An 18,454-nucleotide genomic window follows, 5' to 3' on the forward strand; every position below is an offset into this window, starting at 1 on the left:
TGCAATGATCCCTCCAGTTACACTAGCGCCAGTTCCATCTTCTGTGAATGTGGAATTTATTGCTTTAATTCTCCTAAATTAAGGACAAAGGCTCCCCATCCAGGGCTGTTGTTATTTTCTGTAATGTTCAACAGCCATTTCTTCTTCGCTCGCATGCACACATTAACTCATCACAGCATCGCTGGTGTGGAGGAGTCTCTGTTCGCTCAGCGAGCCCTGACTCACACTAAACTGGAATGAGAAGCATGCAGAGAGAGGCTTGCACAATGTTTCAGTGAGAAGAATCAGACCACCTCTGCAAAAGCACGCACGCACACATACACACACAATCTCTGTCCTTAGCTACCTCTCCAAAGTGTCCGTAAATGTGGAAATCGCTTTTGTGACAAATAAAGAGGACCGGACATCACAAAGACACATCTGTTTGTTCCGTTAACTCTGTGAGAAAATATTATGAAGGAACAGATAATAGGAAAAGCAGCGCTATCTTCTGGAATATTAACTGAAACTATAAACAAGGCTTGTGAAGGATAAGGGTTTTTTCTGGACAAAGGGTGAATGTCCCTGTCAGTGTGTGGTCTGTTTCTAGGCTGATGTCCTTAACTGTGGGGTTATGTACGTACACGCTGAGAAAATGAGATGCTCTGAAGCGTCTGCATGAAGGAAATACTGAGTCTGTTCATTTCAAAATCTCTTAAAGAAGAACAAGATGAATAAAATCCCCTCAAAAAAAAGGAAATTTCAGTTCTTTGTCTTTCTCATTTGCTGATTGTTATGTTGTTGAGTGCATGTGAGGTTTTTAATTGTGTGAAAAGTGACAGAAACTTTTCACAGGGTAGTGTTAACGCTGCAAGGGTGAATTTAAATTGATTTAAAAAGAGAGCAAAAAAGGATAGAGGTTAGAAGTAATTTTTTAAATAAGTCAGAAGATAAACAGGTTCATAAATGCGTTTTTATCTTGAGAGTGTAATCTCCTGGTCTGCACTGACATACCCTGTAGTGTTAACAGAGTGCTGCAATAAGGAGATCACTTTTTCATCTTGTCCTTGGAAAGACTGATATAAACTGGGAAAGGAGTTGTGGGAAACCGTAGCCTGGTAAATTAAAAGCTATTTGCCAAAGAAACACTCCAGCACGGTGTCTTCACCTCCAGCATGAACGCCGTCACCAAACAGACTCATATTTCTGCTGTAGCCTCCCTCAGTGGTCACTTCTGTCTTTAGGGCCCTCTTTCATTTAAAAAAAAAAAGGAAAAGTGATTTTTTTTTTTTTCTAAATGGCCATTTTTTAAAAAGTATGCGTGCTGCCTTTGTGGTTTAGTTCTTGTGTCAGACTTTCCACATGTCACAGACAAAAGATCTTAATAGCAGTTTGTTGTTTGTTTTTGTATTTAGTCCCATTAAGCTGTGATTGAGTAACTATGAGCCAGCATGCACGACACCAGGACCTGAAACTAAACCAGCCTGTGTTTAAGTAAACAAATAGTGTGTAAAGAGGGCAGCTGAGGCAAAATCTCATATTTAATATATGTGTTTTTACTCCTTCATGCAATGTACTCAAATGTTCCACTTCTTTGACATTCCTCAGTTGCTTTTAGAAGTCTAAATTTAGAGACAGATGAAGGCGTAAGGTCACACATGTAAATGTCAGAAGTTGTTATTAAGCAGTTACTTCCTTGTCCCACCCTACTTCCACTTAATAGGACACAACCGTCACTCATGCTGACAAGCGTTCTATTATTTATAGTAAAACAGCAATTCACACAGCAAGAGGATGTGTGTGACACGCTAACGTTATTCTTACTTTTCTTCTTTGGAATTGTGTCAGAGCTATTTACGCAGTTTTGGTGTTCTCATAATAGAAATAAACAGTATTTCCATTCACCTGGTAGGCTTAACTTTACCCGCTGCTACCTGCCGCTGCCCCCACCACGACTTTTTTTTTACTGGAACACTTTGATACAACTTTAATATTTTGCAGCACTGGCCAACTAAATAAGGAAGGAAGAGGATAAGTAGTGTGTTAAATGTTGTCCCCCACAAAATATGATTAATAACTCCCACAATGACACCTCCACCTCCTCTGTGGTGCAAGTAAAAACTCTAGCGTTTATCACTATGCAAATATTTCCAATTTCATAAGTTTGGAAACGGTTTTTACCTCAGAGTTCAAATGTTCACATCAGACTTGTGTAACTTCCCTGCTGGACCTGGATGGGCTGATTTATACGTCACAGATCATTTTGGCTCGGTAAATCTAAAACTGATTTTTTTTTCCAAACACTGACAAAAATACATCTGAGTGGATGGAGATTTTGAATTAGTATTCAAAGTATAATAATAATGAGTAGTACTATTAGTACTGTTCAACATGTGGATCAATATAACGAGCTAAGTATAGATATTTAATGTAATAATTAAATAGACAGATTTAGCCTGAATTAAAATGTGAGACTTTTTGATCGGCAAAGACTCGAAACACTTTTTCCAAGAAAAAAAGATTTTACTGAAAAACAAACAAAAAACAAAAAAACAACTATAGTCATTTTATAATTTTATAGCATATGATTGTATAAACATAAAAATAGATGGACATCAATGAAAATCAGTTACATGTATTTTAAAACACATCTACTCCTCTTTTAGCAGGTGAGAGTAAAATGCTTTTAAGAGGTTAAAGTTTTTTCACGTTTACATCAGTCAAAGGTCGACATACAGTGTTAAGTCATATGAGCTAAAATACAAACAAAGACAATTAGAAATCAATCTTAATTCAGAATTAACATTTCATCCATTCGTGTCTGAGGCTGACGACATCAGTGGTTTTGAATGAGCGAACGTGCTCGCACAAATTCTAACAAGACAGTGACACATGAGGTTTTGACGATCACACCGCACAGTACAGAGAAAAACTGTCACCCAGCGGGTTACAAGCTGCTAAAGGGCTGATTGCAAGTGCGGCAACTGAGTCTCTGAGCATCCAGCATCTGGTGGTGAGAATCGGGGTTGTAACGGCTGGGACGGGCGTCGTTATTGGGTTTTGAAGTCAGAGCAGCCTCCCCCATCGTCTTTGTGAGTGCTTTAGTGTAGTTAGTGGAGGAGGTATGGAGTACTGTGGGAGGGGGGCAACACAAGTGGCGATACCTGGACTGGAAGCGGCTGAATGTCCACGGAGGGATGGGAGGCAGTGAGTGGGTACAGCCTGGAGTTATCATGGATATAAGTAGCTCTGATGGGTCGTGGTGTGACACCATGGACAGACTGACAAATGCTTGTCAACAATGAGGAAGACACTACCTCCTCCTCCCTCCCCACTCCCAAAAAAAGTGTGGCTGCCTTAAGAGTTCTTGGCGACCATCTTTATTGTGATGGTCTTCACTTCTGAGTACTCCTTCAAGCCATTTTCTCCCCTGAAAGAAGAAATAGAAACATTTTGTTTAAACTCGAATGCTGACAGCAACATTGAATTACAGTGTACACACTGCTGGAGGCCCTTGGAGCAGGAATATTTCCTCTTAGATAGAGATTTACATCATGTTAAGCTTTTTTGGAAAGTCGGCTTTCAAAACACTAAGTCAGCAATACTAGTGTTGCAACTAATTTGTGTGTATTCAGCGGGCAGACGACCAAGTCTTACTCACATTTCACGTCCATTGCCAGACATTTTATATCCTCCAAATGGACACTGTGTGCTCAGAGCGTTGAAGCAGTTTATCCTGTGAAATACACAAAGCATTGATCACTCTTGATCAGTTGACTTGCAGTTTACTATAAAAATTTTGCACAACTTTATCCAAAGCGTCATTTGGGAAGACGGATGTAAAATTACATTCTCATCATCACAGCTATTTTTAAAAACCCCTGAACTCAATAACAATTATTCTTTTGCTGTTTAGCAAACACAGTTAAAAAATGTCAGGTTCTATATCTGTAAACGTAGTGATTACAGCTGCTGTAGCTGCAGAAACAATGCTTTGAAGTAACTCGAAAATATGAAGTAAAATTATTAAATATTTCAGCGATTTTTTTCCTTCTCATCCTTCTGCTGAAAGACTTTGTTCTCGTGCTTCATCACTTATGTCCTTGTTCTTCTCTCGCCAGTTTTTTGAACCACATTCAGCTGATCGCTCTCTGAGTCTTCATACACCCCCTGTACAGTACCCCCCAATTTCTAGATTGTCCTTTTAGTCTCAAACATTCATGCCATTTTAATAGTTGCACTACTTGTGTTTTCTTTTTCCTTTCTAGCTCAGGTTTTTGTATATTTGTGTGCCTCCTCATACATGACTTTTCTCCCCTCTTTTGGAGTCTGTCTCTTTGCCTGAGTTGACCACCTGCTGAGTGAATTTCTCAATGTCTATGATTAAAGTTCTGGATCTTACCTATTACTGATGTCTTGTGATTGGACTCATAAATATAATGTTTAATCAAATCAAATCAAATCACTTTTTATTGTCACATCACATGTGCAGGCACACTGGCACAGCACATGCGCCAGCACATGTTTATAATTAAGGATGGAGCATATAATATCCTTTCTTGGTTACAGAATAATTTATGTGGCATTTGTGATGAAAATTGCCCGATGGTGATTAGGTCAACATCATTGATGAAGGAAGAGTTATTAAAATAGCTAAGCATAACAAGTGACGCAAGATTTCTGGCAGCTATCTATACTTCTACTCATAACCATTTGTAAGTAATTAAAAATGGAAACTATTGCAGGTTAACTCAACAAGTAACATTTACTATTAATTTCATTTCAGTTGTCCTGTCCTGGAACATTATTTCTGATATTTTCTCATCATATCTGAGCTTATGGGTGGATAAAAGGGAAGAAAAGCTTTTCTTTGTGGCTACTGTAATGATTCTAAATCAGCAGACTGTTAGTTAAAGCTTCGGGAAAGTGGCTGATATTTCTCACATGAAAAATATTACTGAATGGAGCTGAAGAAGCACGACAGATAGAGCTTACCAGACAGTGCCAGCCTGCATGGCTGTGGATATGGTCATGGCTTTGCTGATGTCCTTGGTGAATACAGCGGCAACCAAACCATAATCTGAGTTGTTGGCTCTTTCTATCACTTCATCAATTGTTTTGAACTTCATGATCTGCTGGACTGGCCCAAAAATCTGTAGAAATATGGTAAATGGTAAGCTAACATCACACATCAAAGAAATGAGAATACACAGACTCACTATGAACTTCAAAATTATTAGTTATTCTTAGGTAAACGCATTTAATTAGGGACTTAATTTATGTATCACCATCCTTTTTGGTACCTTTTTACATTTTTTGACAGCTTTAGTGACTCTTTTTTTCTCCAGGTTAGAGAAACAGGTTATTAACAGCCTCTACATTTATTCATGAACTGTTTTGCTACCTCTTCTATTGCAGCCCTTAAATCAACTCAAGATGCATTAGTAGTGCTGGAGTCTTTATCACTATACCTCTTCTCTGGCAATGCGCATGTCATCTCTGACGTTAGAGAAGACCGTAGGCTCAATGAAGAAACCTTTCAAGCCCAGAGCTTTGCCTCCACACTCCAGCTTGGCCCCTTCGGTAATGCCGATCTGGATGAACTCCAGCACACGGCTCTGATGCTCTCGGCTGATCTGTGGAGGTGGAGGACAGACTTACTCCCTTATGACAGAAAAAATGAGCAATATATGAAATTTACAGAGCAAATGATAGAAAAACCGATCACAGCTTCTGATTCTGTGCTCCTCACCTGTGGTCCCTGCTCAGTCATGGGGTCAAAGGGGCTGCCAACTATCCTCCTCTTTGCTCTCTCCACGCTCCTCCGGACGAACTCGTCATATATGGGCTCCTCCACATAGACGCGAGAGCCTGCCGTGCAACACTGGCCTGCGTTGAAAAACACACCCTGGTGGGCTTCTTCTACAGCCAGATCCACTGGGGAAATGGAGAGATTTGTGCTGGTTAATAACTAAACAAAAGTAGTATAGAATTATAACCATGAAGCTACTTATTAGGTAAAAAAAAGACCTGACTGGTCTTTAAAAGTGAAACAACGCACAAATTAAATATCAATAAAGACAGAACAAATTTATCTGTTTATAAAAAGCAATGTGTGCAATGTTATTGGAGCTATCCCATGCAAATCTGACACCTGACACCTGAGAGACAGGATCCCGCTGTTGTGCACAAAGGGTTAATGGACCCCTGTGATTTATGGGTCTCGGCCGAGTCGGGGTCCATTCCCTTGATTTACAGGCCCTAGTGTGCCCCTCTCACGGCTGCTGAAAGCATTTGAGACGCTCTGCAACCCCAGTTTGGTGAGACACTTGGAGTTTATATGAAACCCATCCATCCAGAGGTTTTCATAGCACTGCTAAGCCCCGAACATTTTAAGGTTCTCAGTAAGGGTGAGAGCTGTGAGTGCTTTTCTAAGAATATGACACACAGCTACAAAAAAAACCGTGATTGTGACAGACAGACATTGGGTGGGAGGGGGTCAGGTAAATGAAGTGACAAATAACAAAATAACAAAACAAAACTTACAATCAGCATCTGCAAATATTATGTTGGGATTCTTTCCTCCCAGCTCCAGCGTCACTCTCTTTAGGTTACTCTTCCCAGCTGCCTCTTGGATCAGCTTGCCGACCTAACAGAGGAAACAGATCAGAGGTTTATTCGTGGCGATGCAAGGCTCACAGCCAGATCAGTAAATCAGCTGGAACCATTAAATATCTTAAAGAGGCTGGTTAGCTCCTAACAAGGAATATACTGGTAGGCCAGCTGAAACATGAGTTCTGCAAACACACAGAAAGAATATCTGTTACAGGCTTTTGGCGACAGCGAGAGGAAAACAAAATGATGTTTCTGCCGGGAAGAGTATTTGATATGTGCCGTAGGACAGGAAGAGGCAACCACAAGGTGTGTGGGTGGTGTACTGTGATATAACACCGAGACGGGATATTCGGTATGAGTTGGGCCTGGTGTGACGATACGAAAGACGGCAAGGGATTTGTGGTGTTTTATCTCATCCTTCTATTGCCCTAATTTCCACTTTACTCCTTATCAGGAGCGATGATATCAGATGACCTAAATGAAGAATAATAAATTACAGATTGAGGAATAACATTCCTTGATAAAGATCTATTGCTCAAGAGAATCATGTGTAAAATTCATTCTGGGGGAGAACGTTTTAGTTTTATTTAGTACAAATCATTAAATCTTTGAAAATGTTTTGAATACAAGCCATGAATATTTTTTTACTTGAACCTTGTTTTTCTCTGTAATACATCATTAAATAACATCCACACTTCTTTTTGCTACATTACAGGCTATGCATAGTAAGATATTTTAGAAGCAGGCTAAGGTAAGAAGACCAAGCAATACCCTTGTACCTCCACCAATCACCAGTAAGCCAGTCAGGGAAAAGATATTTTTCTCTGGTGACTGGAGATTTAGTGAAACTTGAAGGCGATGAGGTTTTTGGAGGCACGTGACCATTAACCACATAACATTAATATATTCACTGTTTGGATGTGTAGTAAGCTTGGTGGCAATGTAGGATCTCTTGAATAAGGCATTAGTGTCATAGACCAAGAAACTAGTTTGCAAACATCAGAGAACCACTGGTCATGAGGAAAAAATTTGTATTCCCTGACTGCTTAGGAGTGGTTGGATGCTGATGGCAGTCACTGGGAGATGAGTGATAAAATCCCAGTAATGCAAGCCTACATGCTCCCTAGCAAAAATATGTATTCTACAACTAGTTAGCAAAAACCTCATTGTGATTGCTTTGGCTGTTAGCATTTTGCTGCAGTTGTAGTTTAAAAGAAAGCATTGTACTTGCATATAAACATTGTCCAGCTAGTCTCTGAGCTAATACTGAAACTGTGAAAAGTAAGACACAAACCAGAAAAAGAGATGCTTAAATTTGTGTCTTAGCATTGCAGCCAACCTTGTTAAAAAAGCTCAAATTAATTTTTCTTGTTTACAATTTTCAGTTTGTGACACACTTTTTTAAGTTTTACTAGTGCTTGGCTAGTGGTCAAAGATATTTTGAAGACAAACATGATAAAGCAAAGGCAACACACTACTTGCTTTGCTAGCAGATTGTTAGTGTTGCTGGTAGATTGCCACTAGAAGATTGCAATCACTAGGAGGTTTTTGTTGCATACTGATTAGTATGGTTTTCAGTGTGATTATTTGTCCAGGTTTGTACTCCACTTTGGTGATTGAAATTTTTGTATTTTATGGGCCTCTGCTTGTTAACTGCTCGCCTAGCGGTAGTGTTGCTAAAACTGCTAAAAGTGCGACACCAACCAGGAACAAAGACCATCAAAGTAAAAGTTGAGCACTTTTTGAAATCTTCTGGTTCCAGTGGTAAGGTACAACTTTTACTTTGAAGGTGAGTGTTCTGCCTTCCCAGTTTGCATTGCATTTTTCCCAGTTTTACTACCACTTGGAGAGCAGGTGGTAAGAGTTTTTGTTGCAGCCTCCAGCAACCACCGCCAACCACTCAGGGAATCCAAATAAGATTTCAGGTACCAAACAGGCGACATCACAGTGGCAACGCCCACTCATCATACCATCTATGAGCTTATGAGCAGGAGAAACTAGCTTGAGCTAAAGGCAACAGAACTTTGTGCTAATATGAGATTAAAGTCATGGCACATTTATTTGTTTAGGCACTTTTTCAATTCAACTCAACGTGTTTTAAATGAGACACAAAACAAACATATAATGAGGCAACTTAAAAAAAATAAACATGACATTTAAATGAATAATTAAATTGGTAAAATAATAAATACATGGTGGGATTCATCACTTTTGGACAGAGCCAGGCTGACTGTGCACCTCTGGTTACAGCCTTTAATCTAAACCTGCTGCTTTAAGACTAATAAAGGCAGTTGCAGTAATACGTACTCGACATGAAAAGATACAGGTTAAAACTGCCGGACGCTATTTGACCCCCTTGCCAATTTCGGTAAACATGATTTTAGGTTGTGAGAATGAGTCACCAGTTTTTAATCAATATTTTTCACTGTTCTGACACGTTGCAATAACTGGACTGATAACAAGCCTGGAAAATCCCATACACCACCCTCACAATCCTACACCCTAAACAAGTATTCATCTTCCTGTTACTCATACTGTGTCTTTTATAGATAAAGAAGAAGAAAAAACCCCTTAGTGTCCAAGTCCCCCCCCCCCCCCTTCTTCAAACCACCCCTAAGAAAAACATCTTCAAACATGTTAAAGACTCATTCTCTTGCTCTTTTCTTCTTCGCTCTACTTCCCATTATATACTGAAAGACTAAGATCAGAACAGCTGGGCTGCGGCTGGTACCGAAGCTGCCTAAATACAACACAAAACTTGGCTCGGCTTCATTTTTCTGATGTGTTTTGTCTGTCTTTGATCAGAAACATAAAGTGGCTGACTAAGGGGAGTTTAGCATGTGTTTATTCAAGGGTAAAGGAAACACACTGGGCTGCTAGACTCCTCCGCCACATGTGAGTCAGTGAGAGATGAGCTGAGCTCCTAAAATCCACCTGTAGCTACTCAAGCACCTTCAATCCTGTCTGAGGAGATGAGGTGCTTGCTAGGATCCCACCATTGCTACTACAGTGCAGTGACTCACTGTCTGGGCATCAGCAGTCTCTGACAGTGCTGGCTCTTTTCTCAGTAATTGACTCCAGTTCACACGAAATAACAGGAAAACTAGTAAAAAAAGAACCAAAAACAACAAGAAACCCCCCAAACTGGACCACTTATAAAGGAAATGTTCAATTGGGATGAGATGTTAAACAAAGATGTTTATAATACAAGTTAAACAAGATGCCACAGGATAGATAATTTCTAAATAGATAAATACATGATTATGGTTTAATCATAACTAGATCAATGTTTGAAATTATACAGTAACTAATATAGACCGTTAGCAGCTGCTAACAGTTTTTACCGTGGCTTATTCTAACAAAGTTTGGTGATCCTAGTGAGGTTGTGCTTGAATTTGAATGTTTACAGAAAATGTACGAAAGATTGAAGACACTGTAGACATTGAACAGACATCCTACACACACAAATAAGTAAGCTAAGAACACAAAGGATGCTGTGTCCACAATAGCGCATTTCTGTTCTGAACTTTTATTTTAGGAACTATTTGCGTTTGCCTAGAAAAGGTCAAATCATGTGACGATACATGTACGACTCAGGGAAGGACACATAGTTACTGTTATCAGCCAATCAGAAGCCTTGGAATGAATTAAGACAATGCTAAAAAAAAAAAAAAAAAAAAAAAAAACCAAAACAAACTGCAGTTCCTCTAGTGGCCACTTGAGGCTGGCTTCAAAAGGGAGTGAGTCTCATTAGACTTCCATGATAAAATGGCCATGTACAGCATTACAAAGCATGTTTAGCTTGACATAAAAATGTCCCTGTGCTTTACAGATAGCCATTCAGATCAACTATAAGTAGAATGATTTATTTTTTTAATAACTGATCTACCTGCTTAACTGAGTTAGGGGTGTGGCCTTATTAATTAACAGACAGCTTTCCCAACACATTTAGCTGGAGCTGACTAGCATCTACGAGGCCTCACTTTTGTTACATCCAGCCATTAGACTGGGCCGGTATTGCCGTAGGTGAATTTTTAATTGATTATCTGACTAACATTAGGGCTTGATGTGTGGTCAAATCATCCCAGAAGTTATGTGCTTTGGTGAGTGAAGTTCTGGTGTTTTATTAGTTCACTACTTGGGTTGCTTATTCACAAGACACCACAAAAGCGGATAAATCAATAAGTTTGATTTGCCAGATTTTTATGCCAGATTCCATTCCTGACACAACCCTCCTAGGGATTTGTGTCCCTTAATCATTTGACATGTGTTAACCAATACAGTATGAACACTACGCTTGTAAATTGCCTTAACATGCTTTGCTGATATGTGCTTCTGTGTTTTGCACTCGAGTTCATGGATAGGTGATAAATTAGCACGCCACTTGTTTATTCATATAAAGTAACTTCTTCCTCCCAAAATCCAACATGGCAACAGCCAAAATGCTAACAGAGTCCACAATACAATTTCTGAATGTGGGCACATCCATGCTTTATACAGTCTCTGATCAAGAACTACTCATGGGTGTCTGATCGTTTCTAATATCAGTGTGGTCTAGTCTCCAAAATGTAGCTAATGCAGTGTTGCTGAAAGCTGCTAGATGCTGGCTCCAAAATAAATGTGTCTCCTGCTTCAAAATGGATCCGTTTTTTCCCGCAAAAACTAGATCACATTAGTTTTTGATGATTTCAGCTGTACAATCTAATGTGTGTACCATTGGTCATTTTATAAATTACTGCTGTGTTACTAAGACTGGTAGCTAACGGAAGGCTGTAACGCCCGGCAGGAGGCGTTGATTTACAGCTGGCTGACAGCTGTTTCAGAGTTTCTATTTAAAGAGTAAACTTTTTTTTCTCCAGACGCACACTTCTACTACTCTGTTTGTATTTAAGGAGACTTTGATATGATGCAGTCATGCATTATTTTGGTAATGCTTATCTTTAACACATTGTGGTTAATGTAACTAATACCAGCATGGGCTAGCCCAAGGTCCTGGCTCCACACAGACAAACTCTGCAATGCTGTGGCCATTTTTAGGAACAATATGGTCTACAGCTGTGGTTTGAGCTTAATGCTTATGTCAGCATGGACACACACACACACACGCACACAAACACACAATATGATATTAACATGCTTAGTTGGGTTGGGCAATATGTAAATATTTTCCAACGGCCTGCCGTCAGTCCTACGACAGGCAACTGATGATATATTTGTTAAGGGTTGTCTGTGCAGCAAGTGCAGGGAGCAGGGCAAAAGACTCCCGACACCCTTTCAGCAAATGGAAGCATTTGTTTGTGAAAATATTTTAAAAAATCACTATTTTGGGAATATTTTGGTTTTAAAATGGAAGAAACTAAAGGTCCTGAGGGAGTGATGCCTCCGCTTTGCAGCCTATAAATGAACAGAGGTAAAGATTACAAAGGCTAATAAATGAATAATGTCATTTATGAGACTTTTCAGTACTAATCGATTGGACAGCATCCACTACCTGCAATTACTTCAGTCTGGTCCCTGTCATGACTTTCTAAAAGTTAGAACCATTGGTACGAACACCAACTGTTTCCATATCACGTAGACAATAAATTTACTGGAATTTTCAAGAGGACAGACATAAATCACACAACATAATAATATTAATTATTATTATAATAACAATGAACCCCACAAACAACTGCATAACCCCAAACCTTAGCAGATATAACTGTAACCAACAGTTCTTAATATATCTGAAGCTGAATTGTTCTCCTGCCCAGATGCTAATGTTGATTTTTAAACTGAGACATAAATGTGTGTAACAAATTCAGTTCTGCAAGTTATCCAGATATTTAAAAAAATAAACAAAAAAATCCACCATTGTTTCATAAAAAGAAAAAAACCCAGCATATCACCAAAGTCATTTAAAACTGTTTTGGGGAAATTTCAGTGTTGAAGCAACAGACTGGTCAACTCTCACAGCTGTTCCTCGAGTCCATTAGCGTCACTTAAAATCCGCCTCATCGACATCCAGGATCTTTGAAATGCAAACAACGGCGTACACTAATGATGATCTCTCCCTGTGACATTCACGTTTACATTTTACAGGAATATGTCTACTCATGTGCCACTTAATTAGGTACACTGGTTCAACTGCCCCTTGCTCATGCTGAGCATCAGAATGGGGAAGAAATGTAATTTAAGCGGCTTTGAAGGGCGTATGGTTATTGGTGCCAGGCCGGAGGGACTATTTCAGAAACTGCTGATCTACTGGGATTTTCCCACACAGCCATCTATTTTACAGAGAATAATCTGAAAAAGAGAAGATATCCAGTGAGTGGGAGTTCTCTGGGTGAAAATAAGTTCAGAGTGGAATGGCCAGAATGCCAGCGCAGAATCGCTAAAGCGCACAGCACGCAGATTGGCTTCAGCCACACCGGGTGGCACTCCTGTCGGCTAACAGCAGTTAAAAACAGGAAGGCTACAATTTGCCTGGATCTCAATCCAGTACAGCACCTTTGGGATGTGGTGGAACGGGAGATTTGCATCATGGACGTGAAGCCGACAAATCTGCAGCAACTGTGTGATGCTATCATCACATCAACAAAACCCTAAATCCCTGAGGAATGTTACCAACACCTTGTAGAACCTATGCTATGACGGATTAAGGCACCTCTGAAGGCAAAAAAGGTCCAACGAGCGAATGTCTCATTGTTCCAGTCGGTTTTGCTTTCATTGCTTTTATCTGTGACATCTGTACCTGTATGGGCTTATCAGGGACTGCTCCAATTACACATACTGTACACATGGCGCCTCCAACACAATGCAGGAGTCAAAACAAATATTACATAAGGCCGTGTTATTTGCTAAAGATAGGTGTAAATTACAGGATGGTCACATAAAAATATCACTACAACATCAGGACTACTGTAAATGGTTTTAATACAGGGGTTAGTCAACATGGAAATGACAGATGTTTATAAATGATCTGTAGAAAGGGATCTGCCGTCACTCTGGCTGTTCTCGCTGACTCCAGGAATCTGTTCAGACCACAAGGCTCAACACCTAACATGGTATGTCCTTTGTCTTCCTATTAACTGCTTCCCTGTTCTCAAGAGCTGTAAGGGTATATCCTGATGGTGAGCTAAATGAAAAGCGGTATGGAGGTGCATTAATACCTCAAAGACAGCTGAGGGAAAACAGACGAGAGGCAGTGTTTTCAGAGAGACCTGTTTGTATACTCTCGACAGCGCAAATATGTGCATGTGTGTGCGATAAAATCAGAGCCCTGTCATGAGGAGTAATGACAGGGTGCGCGGCTTATGTAAGACCCCATTTGTTTGTCATTTAAACTTCAATACAGGCACACAACATCCCCTAATTACCCAGCCTGCTCTTATGCTCTGCACATGTTGGTCACTGTGTCAACTGTGTTCAGTGACAAAAGCTAGCAGTAGGCAGATGCTGATCTGAGCAGTTCCACTAGAGAGAAAAGTACCTCGGTTGATCCTGTGAAAGCCACTTTGTCTATGCCCATGTGTGAAGCAATTGCAGCTCCTGCTGTTGGCCCGAATCCTGGCAAAATATTGATGACTCCCGGTGGAAAGCCGGCCTGTCAAAACAATATGAGAGGAAACAAGCTTTAGCGGAGATGACAGCAGAGCCAAGCAAAACCACAGGCAGTGTGGGGGAATCCGGACCCAACCCAACCTCCCTACAAGCAGAGAGCAGGGAGAACATCAAAAAGGCAACAGACAGATAGTCTCCAAGAAGAGGCGAGGCCGGAGAGGACAGGGGAAAAATAGAGAGGATGTAGACACTTAAATTTGTCCATTATTTGGCTTCAATACATTGCCATGTCAGGCTGTGTTGTTGAACTTACTCATGTGTTTATCCTTATTGTACACAGCTGCACTCACTACAAAGAGCTCTGGTTTGGAATTTACTCGAGATTTATATCAGCGTGTTTAAGATGTTCAGATTTTATTTTATTATTTTGTGGAGTTTTCGGCACTATTGCCAGGAAAAACTGAATAAAGAAAAAAGAAAGTTGACACCAGAGCATCCCTGAATTAATTTTTCTAAAGCACTTTTATGTTGACTGTCACATCCATACTTAACATATGAAACTATGTGATTATATAACATTTGTTCTTGTGATCTCTCTGAATTCATAATAAACTGATATCAAATTTAGAAATAAAAACTTAAAATAACTTTCCTTATTAGTCATTTAGCATTTTAGCTAGTGTGTGCATCATTAGGCTCTCATCACTCTTCATGCTATTGTTAAAGTGGGATTATTCAATGTGGTATGATAATGCTGTACTTATTACTGCTAAAATACTGCCTGTATTATTCTCAAAGGTTGCCATCTTAGCAGAAGGTTAGGGAGTACATATTTTAAGTCTGTATGAGGGAATGCTAATTCTAATTAGCAACCGAGCAGCAGGTGATTTTTAGCAGACCTTGACATTATGGGTGTTTTTTCTTGTCTATGTATTAATGTTTAAATATTGTTAATAATGTTCCCCGTGGAAGAATTTAGTATGAGTGGTTACATGTTAAGTTAAGCTGTAAATGTCTACAAAATGGCACAGCTAGCTTGCTAACCACTGTGAAATGCTTCAGTAGCCATTTCTGCTAAGTACATAACCTAATTATCATGAGACAGCAGTACTGTATATACTTCATATACTGTTTATATATATATATATACCACATCCATACTTGCTGAAGGATGTGAGACACATTGTTAATGCTGCTCGAGTACTGATGACACAATGATGACACAGCTCCTGGCACAAAGTTTTTGTGCTGATGTTAAAGCAAAAGGAGGTTTTGCTGTTTGTAATTTGACATTCAGGGACTATTTTCCCTTAGCACTTGGTGCTGCTGCTCTATAACTTTATGTGGTCTTTGATTTCATGGCTGAGTTGCTGTTCTTAGTAAAGCCTCCCGCATTGCAGTAATTCCCCTTTCAGTTGATCGTGTAATATCTAGGAGGGTAGAAGTTTCACAAACTGACTTGTTGCATAGGTGACATCCTATTACAGCAAAACGTTCAAATTTAGTGAGTTCTTTAGAACGACCCAGTCTTTTACAAATGTGTGTGAAGGCAGTAGATGAAAACATTGGAATTCAAAGATTAATAGGTTTGACCCAGTACTTTTGTCCATACAGTGAATATTGAATTGAGTTGAATTAGCTGTATTAATATTAATATTTGGATTTTATTTTGACTAAACTACCAGAGGTAGTAAACTAGAGACACTAGACATGTGTTTAGTTCTGCATCAGATAATTATTTTGTATTTCTGACACTTAATTATGTGACAGAGACCAACATGAAGGTTTTTAAATGCAGCGTGAAAGCTCAGCAAAAATAGATATTCACAATATTAATCTCATTATTACTGTTTCTGCAGCATTTCCCACCAGACAGATGCTAATTCTGAGCTTTTTTTTTCATTAAAATAAAGAAAGATTTTAAATGTTTCATTTTTATCATCCTAAATAAATTTTATTGTTGTATTAAGAGACTAAAATCTGTATGTTTTAGACCATTAAAAAGTTCATTTGCATAATTGAGGCAAACTAACCATTTCATTTTGGCTCTATATTGGCTGGAGATAACATAAAGGCCAAGTCCTACTTCACTGACTCTGAGATGATGCACCAAATCGATGTGACACTTCACTAAACATCTGTTTTTTATCGCCTTTTGGTTACATTAACATTGAACTGTCTAAATAAAGTGTTGGCCAAAGTCAAAGTGAACACTGTGTCCTTGGCAAAATAAAATCTATAAGTGATTCTGTTTCAGTTAGTTCAGCACTCATGCTTGAAACTGTGCGTGCGAAATGTTTGCTGTCGTCATAGTGACTCTGTCATTTACCTCCTTGATTAGAGCTGCCATGTAGAGGCAGGTGAGCGGCGTCTCCTCAGCAGGTTTCAGGACGACAGTGTTTCCACACGCGAGTGCTGGGCCCAGCTTCCATGCTGTCATCATCAGAGGGAAGTTCCACTGTGTACAACACGCACGCGCACGCACACAGACACACACACAAACACCGGAAAAAGACATCATGCATCTGACACACTGGGTGGTCACAAGTCAAGTTCAATAACTCATCGCTCTTAAGTCACTCACTCTCATTTTCACTCTGTCTAAACATAGTCAAGTGAGAAAATGTTCTCGGCACTTGTACAGTATTTTCTCTTCCCACAGTATTCTGAGAAAGTCGGGAAATTGCAACACATGTGCAATAGACCCGTATCACTGTTCAACACACAGGCCTGTGTTATTTCTGCTTTGCACAGGAGCCCATGGGGCTCAACACAGAACCACACGCTTTCTGCACTCTTGCACAATCAACAGTGTCTCTTTCTCCTTGATCTTTTCCTCCTTTCTCATCATTCTTCTTTCCTCAAACACACTCTGTTAAATCCCTTAGCTCATTCTTCTGCTTCTCACTTCTTGTTCCCTTTTCCTCAAAGCCACCGGCACACTGGAGGGGGTGGGGTTTGGAGTGGTTGCGGGGGATTACCGGTAAGATTTAAAAACTGTGGCTGACAGGGAATTACTGGAAAATTCAGAATGTAATTCAGTACTTTTAGACGCAGCTAACTCCATCTTTTTTATTTTTTCTTCACACTTCCCTGTCATGTTTGCATGTCACTTTTCAGAAAAGTTATACTCACAGGGACAATTTGTCCACAAACTCCAATAGGCTCATATCTGGTAAATGTCAGATACTCTCCATCTGTAGAGGAACACACATGAGCAAAGAGAGAACTGGGTTATTTATTCCTAGCTTTAACACTTTAACAAATAAGCACTTAATAGGAAATACTAAAAAATCCCTCTAAACACATGAAAAACGTCACCACCTGACTCCCCTGGTGTTGTTGACTCGACATGTTAATTTGCAAATGAATCCACATTCCTTGTTCCTTGTTGCTTTACCCTGGTGAGAGATTACGTTTCCTCCAGCAGCACAGGCATGTGTGTAACTGTTTTAGGTCATAGAGATGGGTGTTATGCTGGAAAGGTTTGCTCATTCCTCTTGCATTACTTGAGTAAAAAGGAGGTACTTGCTGAGGGTGTGCCATGCTTGTTCATTTTTCAGAAAAACAATTCATATTGAGAAATGTGTGTATAAATTTGTTACCACAGTGGTCAGCTGATGATTGCTTAATGTTGCACTTGGACTGGAAGGATCAGTGGGGGGATGACAAGTTAAACAATCACGTTGACAACAGATACAAAACTGCAGTAAGATTCCCATATTTCAACTTTTTCTTTTTTTTGTCCGTGTATTCCAGTGTGGATCTTGCAAAACTGCTATTGTTTGTGGAATGAATCTACAAACCCAGTAGGCATGACATTTTCTGGAGGAACTCGAGTATCTGAAGCCTTGTTTGAAAGAATGATGCCTGCACATGAATTATATTTCAATTTGGCACAGGTGGTGTAAATGATACCAAACTGTACTGCCAAAGGTGCTGCACATAATGACACTCCCCATTCATTTCATGCCGTCTCTGATATAAATTTAACACCACAGTATCAGCATAACAGGCAAGACAAATAGCTGCAGAGGAGCAGCTCATGGTAGCTGTGTTGCGCCTCATTCTAACAGGTGAACAAACATGATTACTTACATCATACAGGCTACAGGAATACCCTTATTTATTTACTCTGAAAGCCTACAAGTGGAATAAAGCTTAGACCAAAGCCCTGGGAAAACGCTCGCCGTGGTTGGTTTGGCAGCAGCGTACAAGAGAAGCTTTGAGAGGGACAATACAGCGGTATCAGGATGTTTTCCATGTCCTCTCAGTCTCTCTCATTCTTTTTTTTCTTCCTTTTAAAACACACAGC

General features: G+C 39.7%; 1 protein-coding gene across 1 annotated transcript in view; it reads right to left on the reverse strand.

Moving 5' to 3' along the window:
- Positions 1-2,520: 2,520 nt before the first annotated feature.
- aldh1a2 (aldehyde dehydrogenase 1 family, member A2) overlaps positions 2,521-18,454 on the reverse strand; it is a 28,463-nt gene continuing 12,529 nt past the window's right edge. The window contains exons 5-13 of the mRNA XM_085401653.1: positions 17,275-17,336; positions 16,469-16,597; positions 14,069-14,182; positions 6,526-6,628; positions 5,732-5,916; positions 5,451-5,615; positions 4,975-5,132; positions 3,641-3,715; positions 2,521-3,409 (exon numbers count right to left, since the gene is read on the reverse strand). Coding sequence (XP_085257779.1) covers positions 3,337-3,409; positions 3,641-3,715; positions 4,975-5,132; positions 5,451-5,615; positions 5,732-5,916; positions 6,526-6,628; positions 14,069-14,182; positions 16,469-16,597; positions 17,275-17,336 — 1,064 coding nt within the window. The 3' untranslated portion in view covers positions 2,521-3,336. The remainder of the gene's footprint in view (positions 3,410-3,640; positions 3,716-4,974; positions 5,133-5,450; positions 5,616-5,731; positions 5,917-6,525; positions 6,629-14,068; positions 14,183-16,468; positions 16,598-17,274; positions 17,337-18,454) is intronic.

The sequence above is a fragment of the Rhamphochromis longiceps genome, linkage group LG1, assembly GCF_057381845.1.
Source record: "Rhamphochromis longiceps isolate RC_006_pf linkage group LG1, R_longiceps_female_GT1.1, whole genome shotgun sequence".
NCBI lineage: Eukaryota > Metazoa > Chordata > Actinopteri > Cichliformes > Cichlidae > Rhamphochromis > Rhamphochromis longiceps.